Raw genomic sequence first — 16292 nt, forward strand, 5'->3', positions numbered from 1 at the left:
TAAACGAGGCAATAAAACCCACTACGCCCTGTCCTCTTGTTTGATGTGGATTGATTAATTTATGATTGGAAATGCAGCCAGAAGCAGTAAGTAATCTAGTTCTAGAAACCTAGTTCGGTCTGGGAGCCATCCATCCTCCACTAACTTCGACTGCGATATTATTAGACTAGACCAAGGTGTTAATCGATATTCAATATTTGCATCTGAAATGTCACTATGTCAGTCAATTGGGGAGAAGGACAAATGGACGAGGGATCAATATTGTGACGTTGCAGGAAAGGAAATTTTGGTGTGTGGACAATATAATCTGATTTTATTTATTTTTGTCATTTACAGGACACTCCTGCTGGTAGTCAGACTCGGTCCCGAGGAGGAGACATGAGACAGGTAATAATCCTTATGCAAATACATACGCTTGTAAAATTATGTGTAAAGAGCGACGTGAAGAGAATCACCTTTGCTTTGCTAATATTTACTCATGTGAAAGAATCCATGATCGGTTAACGCGATGGATTTGTGCATGCGAATGTGTGGATTGTATTATCGACACGTAAATACAATGGAATGGAATGGATTACTACATATTCCTCCACCTTGGTTGCCCGACCCATTCTTTATCTACTGACTGCTCCCCGGTTTAGCAATGGTTTTGGCTATAAATGAATTTTATGTATATGCATTAGATAGGTCTGCAAAGTAGCCTTCTGAACGGCATAGGAAGACATTTAAGCAAAGCCAGTTTTGCAAACAACAACTCTCTCGTCGTCGTCGTATTTGTATTCCATTCTGTATCTGCTGTCCATTCACACGCTCATCATCACGGCAACACCAGTGCTACTGCTGCTGCTGGGGGTTAAATCACGTCACATTCACATCACAAGCTCGACAAGAGCGATTTGAATCTGTTTGTTAGCCAGGGAGCTGGCCAAGTATCTAAAAACTGAAGGCATTTTACACTCGTGGTGGTGTAAAGTACATGTACATTTATCGTGATCATTTTCAAATCAAATTGGTGTTGTTCCGAACAATATTTTGTACGCGAGAAGTTTGTTGAAATGAAAAATTGTTGAGTGATTTGTGGTGTGTTTATAGCCGTAATTTCTGTTAGTGCATCATTGGTTCTGTATATTGGGTTACATACACGTTGAAATTGAACACGTCACAAAAAGTAACGAACCGTATTTCATGGGACGCGTAACAGAATCAATTTTCATAGCTGTCTCTCTTTCTTGATTTAATTTGTGGTTTTTCGTCTCGTCCATCCATCCCCTCCTTCCTGGATTTTTTGATCTGGCTGCTGGACAGAAGAATGGTCATGGAACTCTACTGTTATTGTTGCTGATTGTTATTGTTGTGTGTCACACCACACGAATGTGTGCCTATGATTGAGGCGGATTGGATCCGGTGGGGTTGATTACCTGTAAAAATGTGTGAGGTTGAGGTATTCTTCTCCGCTACGAAGATTTTTATGGACACGGAACTTTAGTCGAATTACGTGGACAATTTCTCAGGGTCGATACAAGTTTTGGAGACGATTTTAAGGCTGCATCTTGTGCGTACAGTGAAGGTGATTGTACATTCTAAACATGCCACTTTTCTTGGTGGTGTTGGTAGTGACGAAAGTTTTAGAATGCAGTGAGCAACAAATTACTCTTCGTGACATGATTTCTAAAGTCCAGCCGTGTTTTAGTTTGAGATGTGTCAAGTTATTAGTAATTTAGATCGGGGTGTAAAAAAACTATACTTGTGAGCGTGTTATTTTGCAATATTAATTAATTGATCTCACTACTGCAAGGAATAATGGAATGGACTGCTCGGCAATAATTTAACATGTCAAATTGGACCCTAAAGCCGGTACTTTTTTTTACAATATTCACTCCCATGCACAATTCTTTCTTTCTTCCTTCTTTCATTCAATTAACTCTTTGACACTTTAATTTGCGAAAAATCAAGTAACTACACATGTCGGCATAATGGTTAACCTGCCTGCCTAATAAGTTTGCCTGTCAGTGTCACTACGCATTAGTATCACATCATTCTCCTTCCAATAAACAATGGAACTAGTCACGTCAAAGTAGAAACGAGGAGGAAAAAGAAGGCTTAAAAATCGCATCGTCAATAATAATAAGAGAACAATCTTTTTCCTTTAAGGAGTTTAACTTGACGTGACACTGCTGCTGTCTTTTCCGAGAAGTCTCAACTTTTCTTCCTTCACATTAAATCTGTCAAGTTTTTATTTTATTTCACGGCAACAACTTGAACTCAAAAGTCCGAAAAGTGCTATAGTCAAAGTTTCAGATGCGTTGTACGAAGTAATACATAACCCATAGACAAACTAATACAACACTTTTACGATTCTCTGGAATCGTATGAAATGTCAAGCACATTTAGTGCAGTCAAGTCGGCAATGTTGTAATAAAAAAGCGGAAGATGTTGTTATAAGCACCACCTTCAGAAGATATGGGAACTGGACTTGAAATAATAAAAAGGAAACAAACCGGATTATTACCACATTCGGTGGGATGAACTCTCTTATGATGTAATATGCAGTACTTATTCGGCTACACGTATCCCCTTGGTCGCTCCGTCGGTAGCAGTTGTACATAGATGTACACCCTTGATAATAAATGGTCTTCTTCTTCTTGGTCGGTTCGCCAAAATCAGCCGCGTCTGTGTCTGAGAAAAAACGGTGTTAAATAACTTATGCAGCTCTGTCTGTGGATGGAGTTGGTGGAAAAATGAGTTATGACACAAATGATGCGTTATGTAAGTAACGTAATGCTTTTCTCGGTCTGCCTGCATTTACTTATGTCTTTGGGAAGGAGAGAGAGAGATGTGCAAGTAAAAGAAGAAACGTGGAAAATGACACGATATCAAGTCTGACTTGAGAAAGCAGAGAAAATGATGAGCAGCAGAGGAATCATATTAATAAAAGAAATCATAAATGACACTGACAAACTGCGAGTGCGAGAGGAGGTTATTATTTTATGAAACCAAACCAGGAGCGAATAATAAGGGATTTGTGCATTATTTATTTGAGCGACTACCCGTAACATAAGAACAATAACAAACAATATGTTAAATAAGTGCAACAAGGGGAGGGAGCGAGATAACTGCACTTTGAAGGATAAAAAATACGTACGTACACCTCGCAATCTCACCTTCCCATCTAACTCTCGCCTTGTTTGTCTTTGTCTCTGTCTTCTTATCGTTGACTTACAAAATCGGAATAAAATGTCATGTTCATGGCAAATTGACTAAATATGGAGCTGATTGTGCATCCTGTTTCGTATAAATCTGACAGGTTTAAATAGAACTCACTGAAATAAATAAGGGTTAAATTCTATTGTGAATTCTATATTGACAACTGTGACACCGTTATCGTTGAAAAAAGTTCAGCAGTATTTTTACCCAATACAAAAGATACAATACCTCTTTGTAATATGAGTCGAATGAAATTGAAATTTTCAATTTGAAAATAATTTACAAACTTATTTTTCTACTTATAGTAACCTGTTTATTCGCATTGATGAAAGTGTGCCAAAACCAAGAGTGCTACTATGATTGAGGAGTACATGCAGCAATTCAACAATTTTTTTGCCTGTTCATCGGAAAAGTGCACTTGACACAAAAATTGGTGTTGTTTCTGTCTAGTGGTGGTGCTGGCGATGATGAATGTAGACAAGTTATGTATGAGCTGAGGAGTTGAGGTGCATATGTGACGTCGAGTGAAGGTCTCGTCTCAAAGATGCTTTTAGATTTTGAAAGTTACAAGAAACAGATAATGTCAGTCAATCGATGGTGCGAGGAATGTATCAGAATTGTGAATTAGACAGTCGACGGACAAATCTCGCCCCTTGACAAAATCGAGAGAGACGACACTCTTTGACTCTTCTGATCTCGCCATGAATTGTCATGGCTGGTTTAAATTGTTAATATCGTCGACACACGATCGATGGTCTGAATCGATAAGATAATTTAAAAGAGGTGGGAGAAACATTAGCTGAATGTTATCTTTTTTTCTGAGGTGGAAGAGCATAATGCGATCTGATCTACATTTTTGGTGGACATTTTTATGCAGTTTTAAACAAGGCAAAGATTTATGGTGATTTGATTTCAAGTTTATAAAGTAACTGGGAGAGGAGACATGCCCATTTGAGACGTATGTATTATGTAGGCTGCTGCTCCGAGTCTCGTAAAATATTGGGCACATAAAACGTAAAATTCCATCCTGAATCGAACAGTTATTAAATTACGCTTTTAGTTTATTTAATACTTCCCGTTTTCCTTGTAACTCCCAATTTGTCCAAGATCCGAATACGGAGATGGATGATTTTACTGCTCGGTCGTCAAAAATTATTCAATCAACCAGCCAGCGTGCGTGCATCTACCTTTTATTTAGTTGGTCATGTCAACTCCACGCTAAACTTTGACCCCACGACGTGTATACATATTTACATTCCTCTCTGTTGAAAACTTATCGTACTCTCATTATCCTGCACTTATAATCGTCTCGAATTTAACTATCTGTGGGTTAGATTAGAGGGAGAGGAATTAAAATTCTAATCAGGAAGGACCAGCCAAGCAACAACCTACCTTCTCCTTCTTCTCCTCTGGCATCACATTTTCAATCAATCAAAAATCTCAAAGATTTCTCCACTCGTAATGATTAGATAGAATTCGTCCCTACTCAAACATTTTCAATTATGCTGGGGTGTAGAGGTGCATGTACATAAGTTCATCTGTAAATGCCACGACTAAAAAGGTAGGCTTAGCACAGGTAACCCTAACGAGCTGTCAATATTCTCGAGAGTTCATGGAGCAATAGCTTAATTTCAGTCCACCCGGTTGGTCGGTTGGTTACATTTTTTTTTCTCAGATTCTTGTCATGATAAAATTGTTGACTTTATGTAAGCAGGGTTTGACAAGAGAATGATAATATTGTTATTGCAAAGAGATAGATGAATGAATCGGAGAAGAAGAAGGAGCGGATGCCTTCACCATAAATAAAATGTGATGTGGATTTGTTTCACTCGCTCGGGATAAAAAAAGCAGAGATTCTTTTCTTGAATGAAGAAGCAGAAGTTGCCAGTCAGTACAATAAAAGAGCGACATGTCCATTACAGAAAGGCTTTTGTAATAAGCTTGTTGTGGTCAACAGGATTGCATATCGCTTGTTGCTTTAGTTCACTCACACTCGTTTAGAGGACTGCATTTTTCTTTGATTACTGCTTGCGGTGGTTTTAAGATGATCCTTTTCATTCATGTCGTGTTTACTTTCAAGTGGTCAAAATTTGAGGGCTTCGTGAATATGATAATATTCAATTAGCAATGGATGATAAAGCGCAGACAAATAGTTTTCCCAGGAACATTGTTAGTAATCGTGGCATTTGATGAAATATGTGAACTCATAAAATGGCTAATTGCACGTTAATCAGAACTGGAACATTGGGATTAAAATTCTTCACTCTTCTTCACTCGAATAGACAAACAGGTTACTCTCCTGATCAGTGATTCATAACGAGCGAGAGATGCGGTTTTCCAAGGAGAAGAGTACAACAATTGTCGGCAGAGAGGTGTAATTAGATATTGGCATTGTACATGAGCTATTTGTTGGCTGGCGAAACCTCAAATATTTAAAATGCTAGCTGCACAAGAGATGCAATTTTCTTTCACGTCTCATAAATCTCGTCATGTTTATAAAACCACAATGTTTATAAGTTTCAATCGCCGCATGTTGCACTGCATCCAGCACGCCAATACTCGCACATCCGTGAAAATATGTAGAAAATACGGTGGCGATGAGGCACACGAGATCTTGGCCAACGCCCAGATATGTAAGACCATGGTTGGTATTTCTATATTTGTTATTGTGGCGATGATGATCCAGTCAGTCGTATTGTTTACGAAACGCTTTTGAGCTAAAAATTCATGTTATTGTACGCCATGAAAGAAAGAGCAAGGTAACGCTGCCAAGAACTGCAACTGGGGTCAGTGTGTACACAAAGCGGTCGATGAACCAATAACCGACCGTTGGAGTAAAGGTTAAGAGTGTGACTTAATCGAGCTATGTTTTTGTAAAGCTCTCACTCCTAGAGAGACGAGCCAATTATAGTAATAAAAAGAACGCCATGAAATTCTTGCTCCCTCTTTTTCTTCATGGCAAAGTTAGCAAGGAACGGATGAGGAGAAGAAGACTTCGCCAAGAAGGAAGGAAGGAGAGAACCGGAAGGAAATGTGCAGTTTTACCCGGATTAGTATTACTACCCGTGCCAAGAGTGTATCCCTGTGTTGACAGAAATTAAGAAATTTGGCACCTTCCAGTATTTACTGTGGTGCTACTCGCTTCTTGCTAAATTGTTTAGAAATTATGGTGGAGGTGGTAAGAGGACAAAGAAGAAAGGTCTCTCTCGACTCGTTGGACTTTGACTTTTGCTAATCTCGCCGTAAGACGAAAGTCATGTCGTCGTATGCACCAACGAACGAGTCAAAGAGAGAAATACCCGTCTCCAATTTTCTCTCTCTCTCTAGCTCTTGCTCTCGTCGGAATGATTTCTCGTCTTCGAAAGCAATATATCCGAATACAACCCGGCTCTTTGGTTAGAGAGTGCAGTAGTTGTTTCAGTTTTAGGGGGTAAAACAGTCAAGTCTCAAGTAAGTCGAGAATTACGAGGAAAAACGTGCTGCCAAAATTTCTTGAAAGAGTTTCTTGATCTTATTGCCTCTCGTATGGCTTCTTTCGTTGTTGGTTGGCCATTAAAATGTCATTTTATGTTAGTACAAAACTCATTAGAACCATTTACGAGGATTTTAGTAGTCACCAAGTCCAATTAGAGCATTTCTCTCTCAGAGCTGCTCTCTGATACTAATCTCCTTTGTTTTCCTGTCTGCTTATTCAACTCCAGTCAAGGCATGAGTAGTGCAAGAAAGTGTGAGCAAAGAAAGATCAGACCAAAATAAAGTCAGAAGCATTTTCAAAATGCGTTAATGATACAAAAACCGATCAGGTCATGGCAAAAAGTTGGAAGGAGTGCGGGACGCATTCCCAAAATTGGAATTGCTCATAATGTACGTCGGTCGGAGCATGTCACGTGGCGCTTATTGTAAAGTACGTAATTGAACGGTTGGTTGGAGTTTAAGCAGGGGAAAAAGTGGTTATGGTTAAAAGATGGTTACACTCGAATGGACAAAATTTATTCCGTGGGTAACAATTCAGCTAATAATTGTACAAGTGACAAGTGAAATTCGGTGTGGTGTAATTTATTGCCCGCTTTTGACGAGAAAACTTGGGCATGTGCTAATACTTGTAAATATCTGGATTCGCCCACTCACTGTAAATACATATTTAGCTCCTGTACATATTTGCATGCTATTGTGATGCATCATCGAATTTTTGGTAATTCAAGGGCTTGGTTTTTCACTTGGGTTTTCAAAAGTACATATGCTTCCGCTCTTTCGTAAAGTAATCTTATCAGGAAAAGTTCCACCAACCAGATTAGCACACTCTACTAACAACTTGCGATAGGGTCACATCGGATAAGTAGACACACAAAGTTAGAAAGGCACACGTGCAACCTTTTCATTCACATCGGTGAATAAAATTCATTCATGCAAGTGACTGAACAACACACCGTATCAAAAATCTGGGTTAGCTTAAGAAGTACATGAGGTGATTGATTGCCTGGTAAATAAAATGCCAGTCAGCAAGCACCCGCAAACTTATATAACTTAAGTTTCTGGTTCCATTCAGAAGTGAAAACTTCAAAGGAATCGTTCCTCGTCCTGTTTTCTCCATGCAGGAAGCCGAAGGAGCAGACCAACCCACCGTTTGAGATTCACAATTGGGTGATGAAAACGCGTGTGGTATTAATTCATGCACGATGAAAGCTTAACTGCTCACTTTCTCCGGTTTGACGGTTTTATTTTTCTTTCCTTTTGGGTCTCCCGGTGGTAAAAAGTTTTGACTTTATGCATTTAATTATCAGCGAAACATAAGTCATTTTCTTTCATTGCTCAACTTTTAGAGTGGGGAAGGCATGCATAAATATGCATGAGGTTCTTAAAGGAAGTGTTATAAAGTATGCAAAAATGTCCTCGCTGCTTGACTTGGTTGATGCCACGTCTCCTTCTGAACGGGCACCTTAGCACATTTAACTGCTTTTGGGTTGAGGAATAATAAGGATGATTTTCTTGTGCATATAATTTGACTAATTTATTCCTCCGGGTGCTCTATCTATTAATGGAGAGAGGTCAAATAGGTCGTATTTTCAGCCTTGCTCTTGGACGAGAATTGATGACTTTTCCTTCAAAAAAACAGTTGAAAGAAATAAATGAAAAATGTTCAAGTGGGGTTGGTTTAAGGGGTGTCGAGTTCCGATTGTGATGCCAACTTTGTTAAAAGACAAATATTAACGCAACGCTGAAATGAGAGTCAACATGCTGCATCCTTTTTTGTAAATGTGTGCATGTAATGACATGCAATGAGGATGAAATGACGACGAGTTTGTTCCCACTTGACATTGTCATTCCTTCCTTTATGCTGAGGTAAGCGAGGTTACTGCAGAAAATGCGACCCGGTAATGGCAACGCGTCCTCAAATTACATGCATAAATCAAGGCAAAGGTAGGCAGCATTGGTGTTACGGGACGAACGGTAGTTGAATTAAATTCATTTTTTGGGTGCAGAGAAAATCAAGGTCGTTTCTGCTGGGTGATTAAAATGTTTGAAATTTTGTGTGAAAACGACAACAAATGGAGAAAATAATTACAGGTTGCGTTCACAAAACATTGTGACAGTAATGAACTCATTTGTTCCAGAGTGAGTGAGAGAGAGGAAGTTATTTAATTCAAGTTGAAATAATTAGCTAGAATTTTACATGAAATTTAGCCAACTTACGAAACTGAAACAGGTTTCAAATTATGTACACTCTGAATTTGAAGAGTGAGTGTTAAATGCAATGTTTGGATTGCATGTACTTGTTTATTTTGTACTGAAGCGGATGTTTAACTTGGAATTGAGTGATTATGTGCACTTACTTAAAGAACGTCCGGGAATGAATGGGAATGGTCTGAAAATGTGGTCATAAAATCACAATGAGTTATCGGAATTTTAAACTTTTTGCATATGTATAATACCAAATACGTACCTACATAATTTAATTAATAGCTAAGGCCGCCACACCCCCGTTGGCGACTAGTTCGATTTTCTTGCGAAGATTTTTCATTAAATTTTTTCCCGAAGTTTTTGCCACTTCCGAGGTGATTTTCTTCCATCGTCCTTTGAATTTTCGAAAGGTGTCAGGCACATCTTGAAGCCGGGAGTATACTGACTTAGAACGTGCCCAGAATTTTTCGATTGGGCGGAGTTGGGGTACATTAGGTGGGTTGATATCTTTTGGTACGAAATCAATATTTTTCTTTCTGAGGTACTCGGTCACTTTCTTTGCATAGTGACAAGTGGCGAGGTCAGGCCAAAACAAAACTTTATCATTTTTGTGAAACCTATTAATAAATGCTTCCAATCCAGCCTTGACGCAATTTTTCAGATAAATATCTTGATTGATATTCCCTTCGAGAACTACCGGGTCTGATACATGTCCGTGACTGGAGATGCATTGCCAAATGCAATATTTCTTTGGAAATTTGTCTTTTTTTCGTACTTTTTCTTCATAAGCCACTTCAGAGGGATCCGAGCTATGAAAAAAATGACGCCCTGGAAGATTTGAAGGGTCAACCGGAACATACGTTTCGTCATCCAGGATCACTACTTTTCCACGCATTTTCTTCAACAATTTTTGACAGCAATCCTTGATCCGACTTTCTTGTACGGGCTTGTAATTTGGTGCAGGTTTTTTGGTCCTTGCTTTGATTCCTAATTTATGGACCTTAATTTCCCCCAGGTAGCTTTTGGAAATTTTGACTTTCCTGGCAGCTACAGCTACTGACGTTGATGGCTTGGTTTTGAAAATTTTTTCAATTCTATTTTTCACTCGAGTGGTCGCTAGCTTCGCCGGACGACCAGCTGGCTTCTTGAATTGCACATTTTCGGAATCCTTGAACTTTTTTATGTAGGAATACACATTTGAACTTGGAATTCCTTCCTGCTTAAAAAAGTTCCAGGTCACCTTGGAGTCTCGGTTGGCTGTCGTGTTGTAGAACTCCATCACTCGTTTTGCTAACAGCTCCCTTTCAAACAAGCTTCTTCTACCCTTATCCATTTTTGAAATTTAAGAGTGATATACCAAATTGACCCTAATGAAGTGGGCTTTCAGAAATTTAAATTATTATAGTTCGCGGGTTTATTGATTTGTCAATATACTCGCTAGAGCGCGCATTCCCATTCATTCCCGGACGTTCTTTATTACATCGTGAAGGTGTATGTATGCAGGTGTCGAATACGAGAATTTTAGTCCAAGAACGACTCGACACCCACATCATTCCATCCAGAATAGTAAATAGATACATACATATCCTGAACTGAATTAAGTTTCAATGACATTTAAATTATGTCGGCCGTTTAAAATTGTATGTTACATGAAGACCCGTAAAAAAATTCAGACTTTCAACTTTACTCTGCCCGAGTTTATCTTGGTATTATTATTGTTATCAATATGGGTTGTTGTATAAAAGAGTTTTATTGGAATGAGAAGAGAGGAATGCAATATGTAGAATGTTTGCATATTTCATAACGTTGATATGATATTGCGAATAATAACGTCCATAAATATTTGCACACCTTATTCCTTCCCCTCCCCGCATAAATAGTCGCTTTTAATGTCGGCGTGTTTAGAAATGAGATCCAAAGCTAATAAAGAAAAGGAAAACAATGCCGAAAACATTTTCCATTGTGATGTGTCACAACTATTTTTAATTTTGTAAACATACAGCGTCATATATTTCGTTCATGCATATGCATCAACATATTTTTTCACCATTTACGGGTTTGTAAACAATTTTACGTATTTGTTTCAGTTTTTATGCATAATTCAAATCGGCTACTGTGCATCGTCGCAGAGTAGAAAAAATATAATATCGCTACCATTTTCAGTATTTGTGATTTACGATCAGACCAAGTGCACAGAATTTATTACTGACATGAAGAAGTCCAAGCGATAAGTGAGTGTGGAAGGTGAAGGATATTTACTCCTTGGCAAAAGTGATAATTATTTAGATCTTGGTGGGTCCAGTCCAGAAAAGGACATTATATCAAATATTTGATCGCACCCACGACGAACAGGCGTTGAATTGGTTACGCTCTATATAGCAAAATAAGTATCTGTAATCATAACCATTCAGGCAGATAGTTCTATCTCGCCGTGATGTAAAAACCGAGGTAGTAGTTAGTTGCGATGATGTGCCAATTATTCCCAAGGTCGCCCAAAGCCTTGCACTGAATTGAATCGTGTAGATTTATCGTCATTATGTTCAGTGTCCCACTGCATTTGGTTTCGTTGGGTGTTGTACTGTAATTGGAAACTAATTACAAACCAATTTTCCAACGATTTGGTCATCTCTTGTCAGTTTTCAATTGAAACCAAGTTAAGCTAGGATGGATTGTTGCTGCAGTTGTGAGCGGAGGCCGAATCATAAAAAATCTCATCAACCACCACAAGTCATACTGATTTCCAATCGAAGCAAAGATGCCGACAAGGACGACGAGGTCCTGCCAAATGATGAGGTATTTATTACACGCACATTAAAATTCATAACATACAATCAGGAGACTTGAAATTATAATCTTGAAATTATTGGGGTGAGTTATTTATAGCGGAAAAAATTCCAGCTTGTGCGTGAACGAGCTAGATAAACGTATTTATTATTATTTTCTGCATTTTCTGATGTTTTAATCACCATCGGGAAGGAGGAAGAGGAAAACATAATACATTTTCCTACATTTTCCACGAGTTTGGTGTGTGTATGAAAATGCGAGAGCGAGACTTGTTCCCTCCATGCATTATATATCATTTTTGAAGATGTTGGTTTCGGTTTTCTCCCCGTGAACTTCCTCGTTTCGGTGTAATTTATACAAGCCCAAGGGAATCGTACATTTCTCATCGTACATATTCCTATCCACATCAGCGAGAAACATGATGTTTCTATTTCGCTGAAGATGTGTAGCTAAATAATATCAACTACGTAGACTTGGCCAGATTGGAGAGGCAGTATTTCAACTTGGAAATATTATTATTGTAAAAGTGAAATTTCCACCCACGCAAACTTTAGGGATCGTTATTATCGAATGCGTATATACCTCTTTTGCGATTTCTCGTATGAATGTAATGTTGACACAATTGGTTGGGTCAACTGAACCCGTTTTTACTTTTCGTTTCGTTACGTAAGTCACCTACTAGTAAAAATAAAATCTCATTTCATCGTCACGTCCTCGCCGTGTGGGGTTGAGGACAGGAATAACAAATACAGAGAATTTTAGAGCATGGCACAAAAAAAGCGCAGGAGAGATTCGTAGAATTTTGTGCTTCTTCGTATCACCTAAAAGTTTTGAGATTTTGAAAATAATCTTTTTTTCCTACTCAATAATAATGGAGTCAACTTTTAGAGAACTTTTACGAACGTGGTCGTCGTATGTACGAGGAGTCGATGATGGTTCGTGTCCTGTATTACATATTTTTGCAAGATTTACGAAATCCCATAACCGATTAAGACCGTTGGAAGATCTTGGTCACGGTTCTGCTGGCTGTTTTGTAGTTATTTGCATCAATTCACTGGAGAGTGATATTTTGTCAGCATTTCAGTTTACTAAGAATCCGAGCTCTTGCAGTTTCGTGGAAAAGTGCCAGGATATTGTGGGTGAGATTCAAAAGTGTTAAAAACCACACCGCTTACACGAATCCTATTTAGAATACGGCTGGAGTTGTTTCCTGGAGGAAGATCATTTTAGCTAGACGCCACTGCAGAATCGCACGTACGCACGTATGTACATACAAATAGTGTGGTTCTGATACGTATATAGGACGAATATTTTGTGTGAAGACTGAACTTTAATGGTTTTCTAACCGGCTCCTTATAGTTGGATAAGCCCCAACCTGACGGATAATATTGTGCGGGTGACCGAAGAAAATATGCGTGTGGCAGTATTTCCTAGTCGGATTTCTTCACATTCCTCTAGAAAATCTCCGGGATGGGATGAAGGTGTGAAAAATTGCGTCCTCCTCAAAATTAGACAAGTTCATAGTTCACTGTTGTTGCAGGGGGAAGAATTCCCATTGCAAACAAAACCTAGTGTATTGACTAGGGTGTGGATGTCTGTACGTATATTTTCATACAAAATAAATAAGGGTGAGTGAATGAGGACATAATGAGCTCGGAGGTAATTGTACTTATTCCTCTCATTTCTTAATGCTGAACTGTAGCGCATTGAGATTACCATCTTTTTCGCACTGGTGCTCGTCACAATTCGCTGCTTATTAGTCCCGACAAGAAGACTTATCATCAGCAATGACACTCGTCGTCGTCGTCGTTGTAGTTCAATAAAGGACACGGCTTCGTCCTCCCCAAATTGGAGATTCTTTGCTCCCTTTCTCACTCCTATATTACACAATGGTGCGATAACCCTCGCACCTTCTCGTCGTCTATGCCTACTTCAAATTCAGAGCTGGGCTCGAGAAAGTTTCTTTTTTCCATTTAGATTTAGCAGCCCATCTTAAACAAGGATCTTGTTGTCAGATTCATACGCGCTCTACATTTGTTCCCTGACGAAAAACAAAAAACAAAAATGGAGACTTTTGTCTGAGCTGCAAATGTGTTCCATATATCGTAAAGTGCAAGAGGAAGAAGGGAGGAAGGAGGAGGAGGAGGAGGATGACGAGGAGGGTGTACATATCTATCTTATCGAGACGATAGGAATTGGATTTTGGATGTCAACAGATGCACAACCAATGTACGTACATTGTACGACTGGAGCTACTATGTAACTCTCTGTATTTTATGGTGACGGTGTGGCAGTGACCATTTTAAGTCTTTGAGAGTTGATTTGACACTCCCTTCTTCTTCTTCTTTCCATCTCGTCTCAATTTATTTTGGCTGCTGCGTCTATGGCTTTTGCCAGTTCACTTTTTAGTTAGAAGTGAGTGTGACACTTTTGACATTCCAGACGCTAGTTGAATTAAGAAGAAGAGGAAGAAGAATCAGCAGTAAGAGACGAAGTTTGGAAACGGTTCTTGGTTTATTTATGTCCAAAGAGGAAGGAAATGGGCTCGAGTGAATAGTCGACATTTTAAATTAACCAGGAGGCTTGGAATTGGACAGAATAACCATCAAAATTAGTCCTCCATCCAATACGGTTAAAAGTTCAAGTCAATAATTTTAATTTTACTGGTATCAGTAATGAATACGACGACTGTGCAAGTTGGCATCGTGCTGATGAGACTGAAGAGAGTTTTGTGTAAAATGTAAAACTACTTCCACACCGGCGTTTGTTCTTATTGCTTGTGGTTGGTTGGTTGGTGTGTAAATTGGGCAAGTGTACGTAACCATTACACCATTTTTAAGGCACACTTATGTCTCGCTTATCTAAAGTTGGGTTAAATTTAAGACCTTTCTTCCTCCAGTGTATAAACGGGTTCATTATTCCATACAGCCTGGTTAAGAAGCTTGTCCTTTATTATGTCGCTTTTACAAATGCAGATGTTTATTCCTTCTTCCTCCTTCTCCTCCAGCCGGCTGTGTGTGTGTATGGGTGCAAGTACGTTTGTATGGCATGACATGGAGTGGGAGACATTTTGCAGAAAAGTGTCGCAATCACATTAAAGAAGAAGTGGAATAATTTTGAAACTTCTCTACTTCATCCGTCTGGAAGGACGAAGGCCGACCGACCGAGTGCGGTTTTTGTATATACGGATGGCCACTCTCTGACTGGAGAAAGTATAAAAGATACAGATTACGTTGACTGGAAACGATGGACTCACCAAGGAAGAAAATTGTTCCAGACTACATGCACTATCTGCGCCTACATAGGCGAGAGTACGTACAGAATATTATATCATTCATACGACGACGACGACTTACCAACGCACCACGAAAAGGAGGAAGAAAGTTGTCGACCAGTGCAATGCAACACAGGCAGCGACCAGCCTTCTGTAACTGCTTCTATCCACTTTCAATAATAAAAGGATGCAGTCGTGGCCAGAGAGACGTGTGGCTTCCACCCGTGTCTCGGATTCTCTGAAATTCTCGGGGAATTCGGAGTGCGGGGCTATATCGTATTTGTACTCTATTTACAACCTCGAGCGTTTCGGTCTGAGTTAAACTCTTGAGGAATTTTGAGTCAGTCGGTATTCGGTTGTGGTGTAGGTAAGTACGTCGTCGTCGTCGTGCATACGTGGCTGGCTGCTCTGGTTTGGTTGGTAGTTGGTCGTGGAGTGTGATTCTTGGTGTCGTCTTGGAGGACGGTTGGTTGTTGTTGGTCCTGCTTTCTCCACGTCTCAAAATTCCGTTAGATATTCTACAAGATAGAGAGAGAGATCCCTGGGTGATACGATCCACCTTCTCCTCCTTCTGCACGTATCGTATTAAATTGTGAAAAAGTGGTGTAGTTTCTCCAAGAAGTCTGTGTAACACAATGTCCAATCGCTTTGGTAGGAATCTAATCCAATAATATCATCTCCTTGTTGGAATTGAATGGGATGTGATCTCGCTACTTCATGGTGCTCTAAAGTGACATAAATTCTGGAACGGGAGAGAGTATTCTGAATCTCAATCGTCTCACCTTCACCTTCATTTTCCGTCTCGCTAGGTGTGCGCTTTCTCCGTGAGAGAGAGGAAGAGAAAGCAATGTTGGACTCCAATGTTGGACTGTGTGCGTGGTTCTCAACTTTTATTTTACGCAGTTAGAGCCACATTGGGGACATTTATTCTCGGTTTCTTTTTTTAATGGCGTTTATGTGCTCCTGAAAGTGGAAAGTTTTCGAATTCAGTGAGAATACGGTGATGCACGGGAATAAAGGTGTGTAAATACGTTGATGTGAGTGTGGAGGAAAAAAGTGCGTGTAATTTACACAGAGTTTCGTCTGATAACTCGGGAGACCTTTCCTTCCACCACCTGCGATTTGTCGGAGGCTGCAAAAACTAAAGTAAAATTTATTGAATGAATATCTACATATTAATTATGATTTGGAATACTAATTTGCATACATAATATTGCGTACCATCTCGTATATTTTATGCATCTTATGCAATACGCCTCTAGGCTGGAGGTTAGACTAGCAAACACAATTCTGGCTAACAATACAAGGATATTGCAAAATCTGAATTTGCTACGGCATAATTATTCCAATT

The 16292-nt window shown here is 39.3% G+C and overlaps 1 protein-coding gene across 5 annotated transcripts in view; it reads left to right on the top strand.

Moving 5' to 3' along the window:
- LOC110860684 overlaps window positions 1-16292 on the top strand; it is a 50955-nt gene that overhangs the window by 19799 nt on the left and 14864 nt on the right. For 2 of the 5 annotated variants that reach the window (XM_022109776.2, XM_035860504.1), the window contains exon 1: window positions 11431-11676. In XM_022109776.2, the coding sequence (XP_021965468.1) occupies window positions 11548-11676 (129 nt within the window). In that variant the 5' untranslated portion in view covers window positions 11431-11547. Of the gene's footprint in view, window positions 1-336; window positions 388-820; window positions 1855-11430; window positions 11677-15286; window positions 16088-16292 lie in introns of those variants that run through there. The other 3 variants (XM_035860506.1, XM_035860505.1, XM_035860507.1) reach the window with 3 other exon arrangements.

The sequence above is a fragment of the Folsomia candida genome, unplaced genomic scaffold, assembly GCF_002217175.1.
Source record: "Folsomia candida strain VU population unplaced genomic scaffold, ASM221717v1 Fcan01_Sc033, whole genome shotgun sequence".
NCBI lineage: Eukaryota > Metazoa > Arthropoda > Collembola > Entomobryomorpha > Isotomidae > Folsomia > Folsomia candida.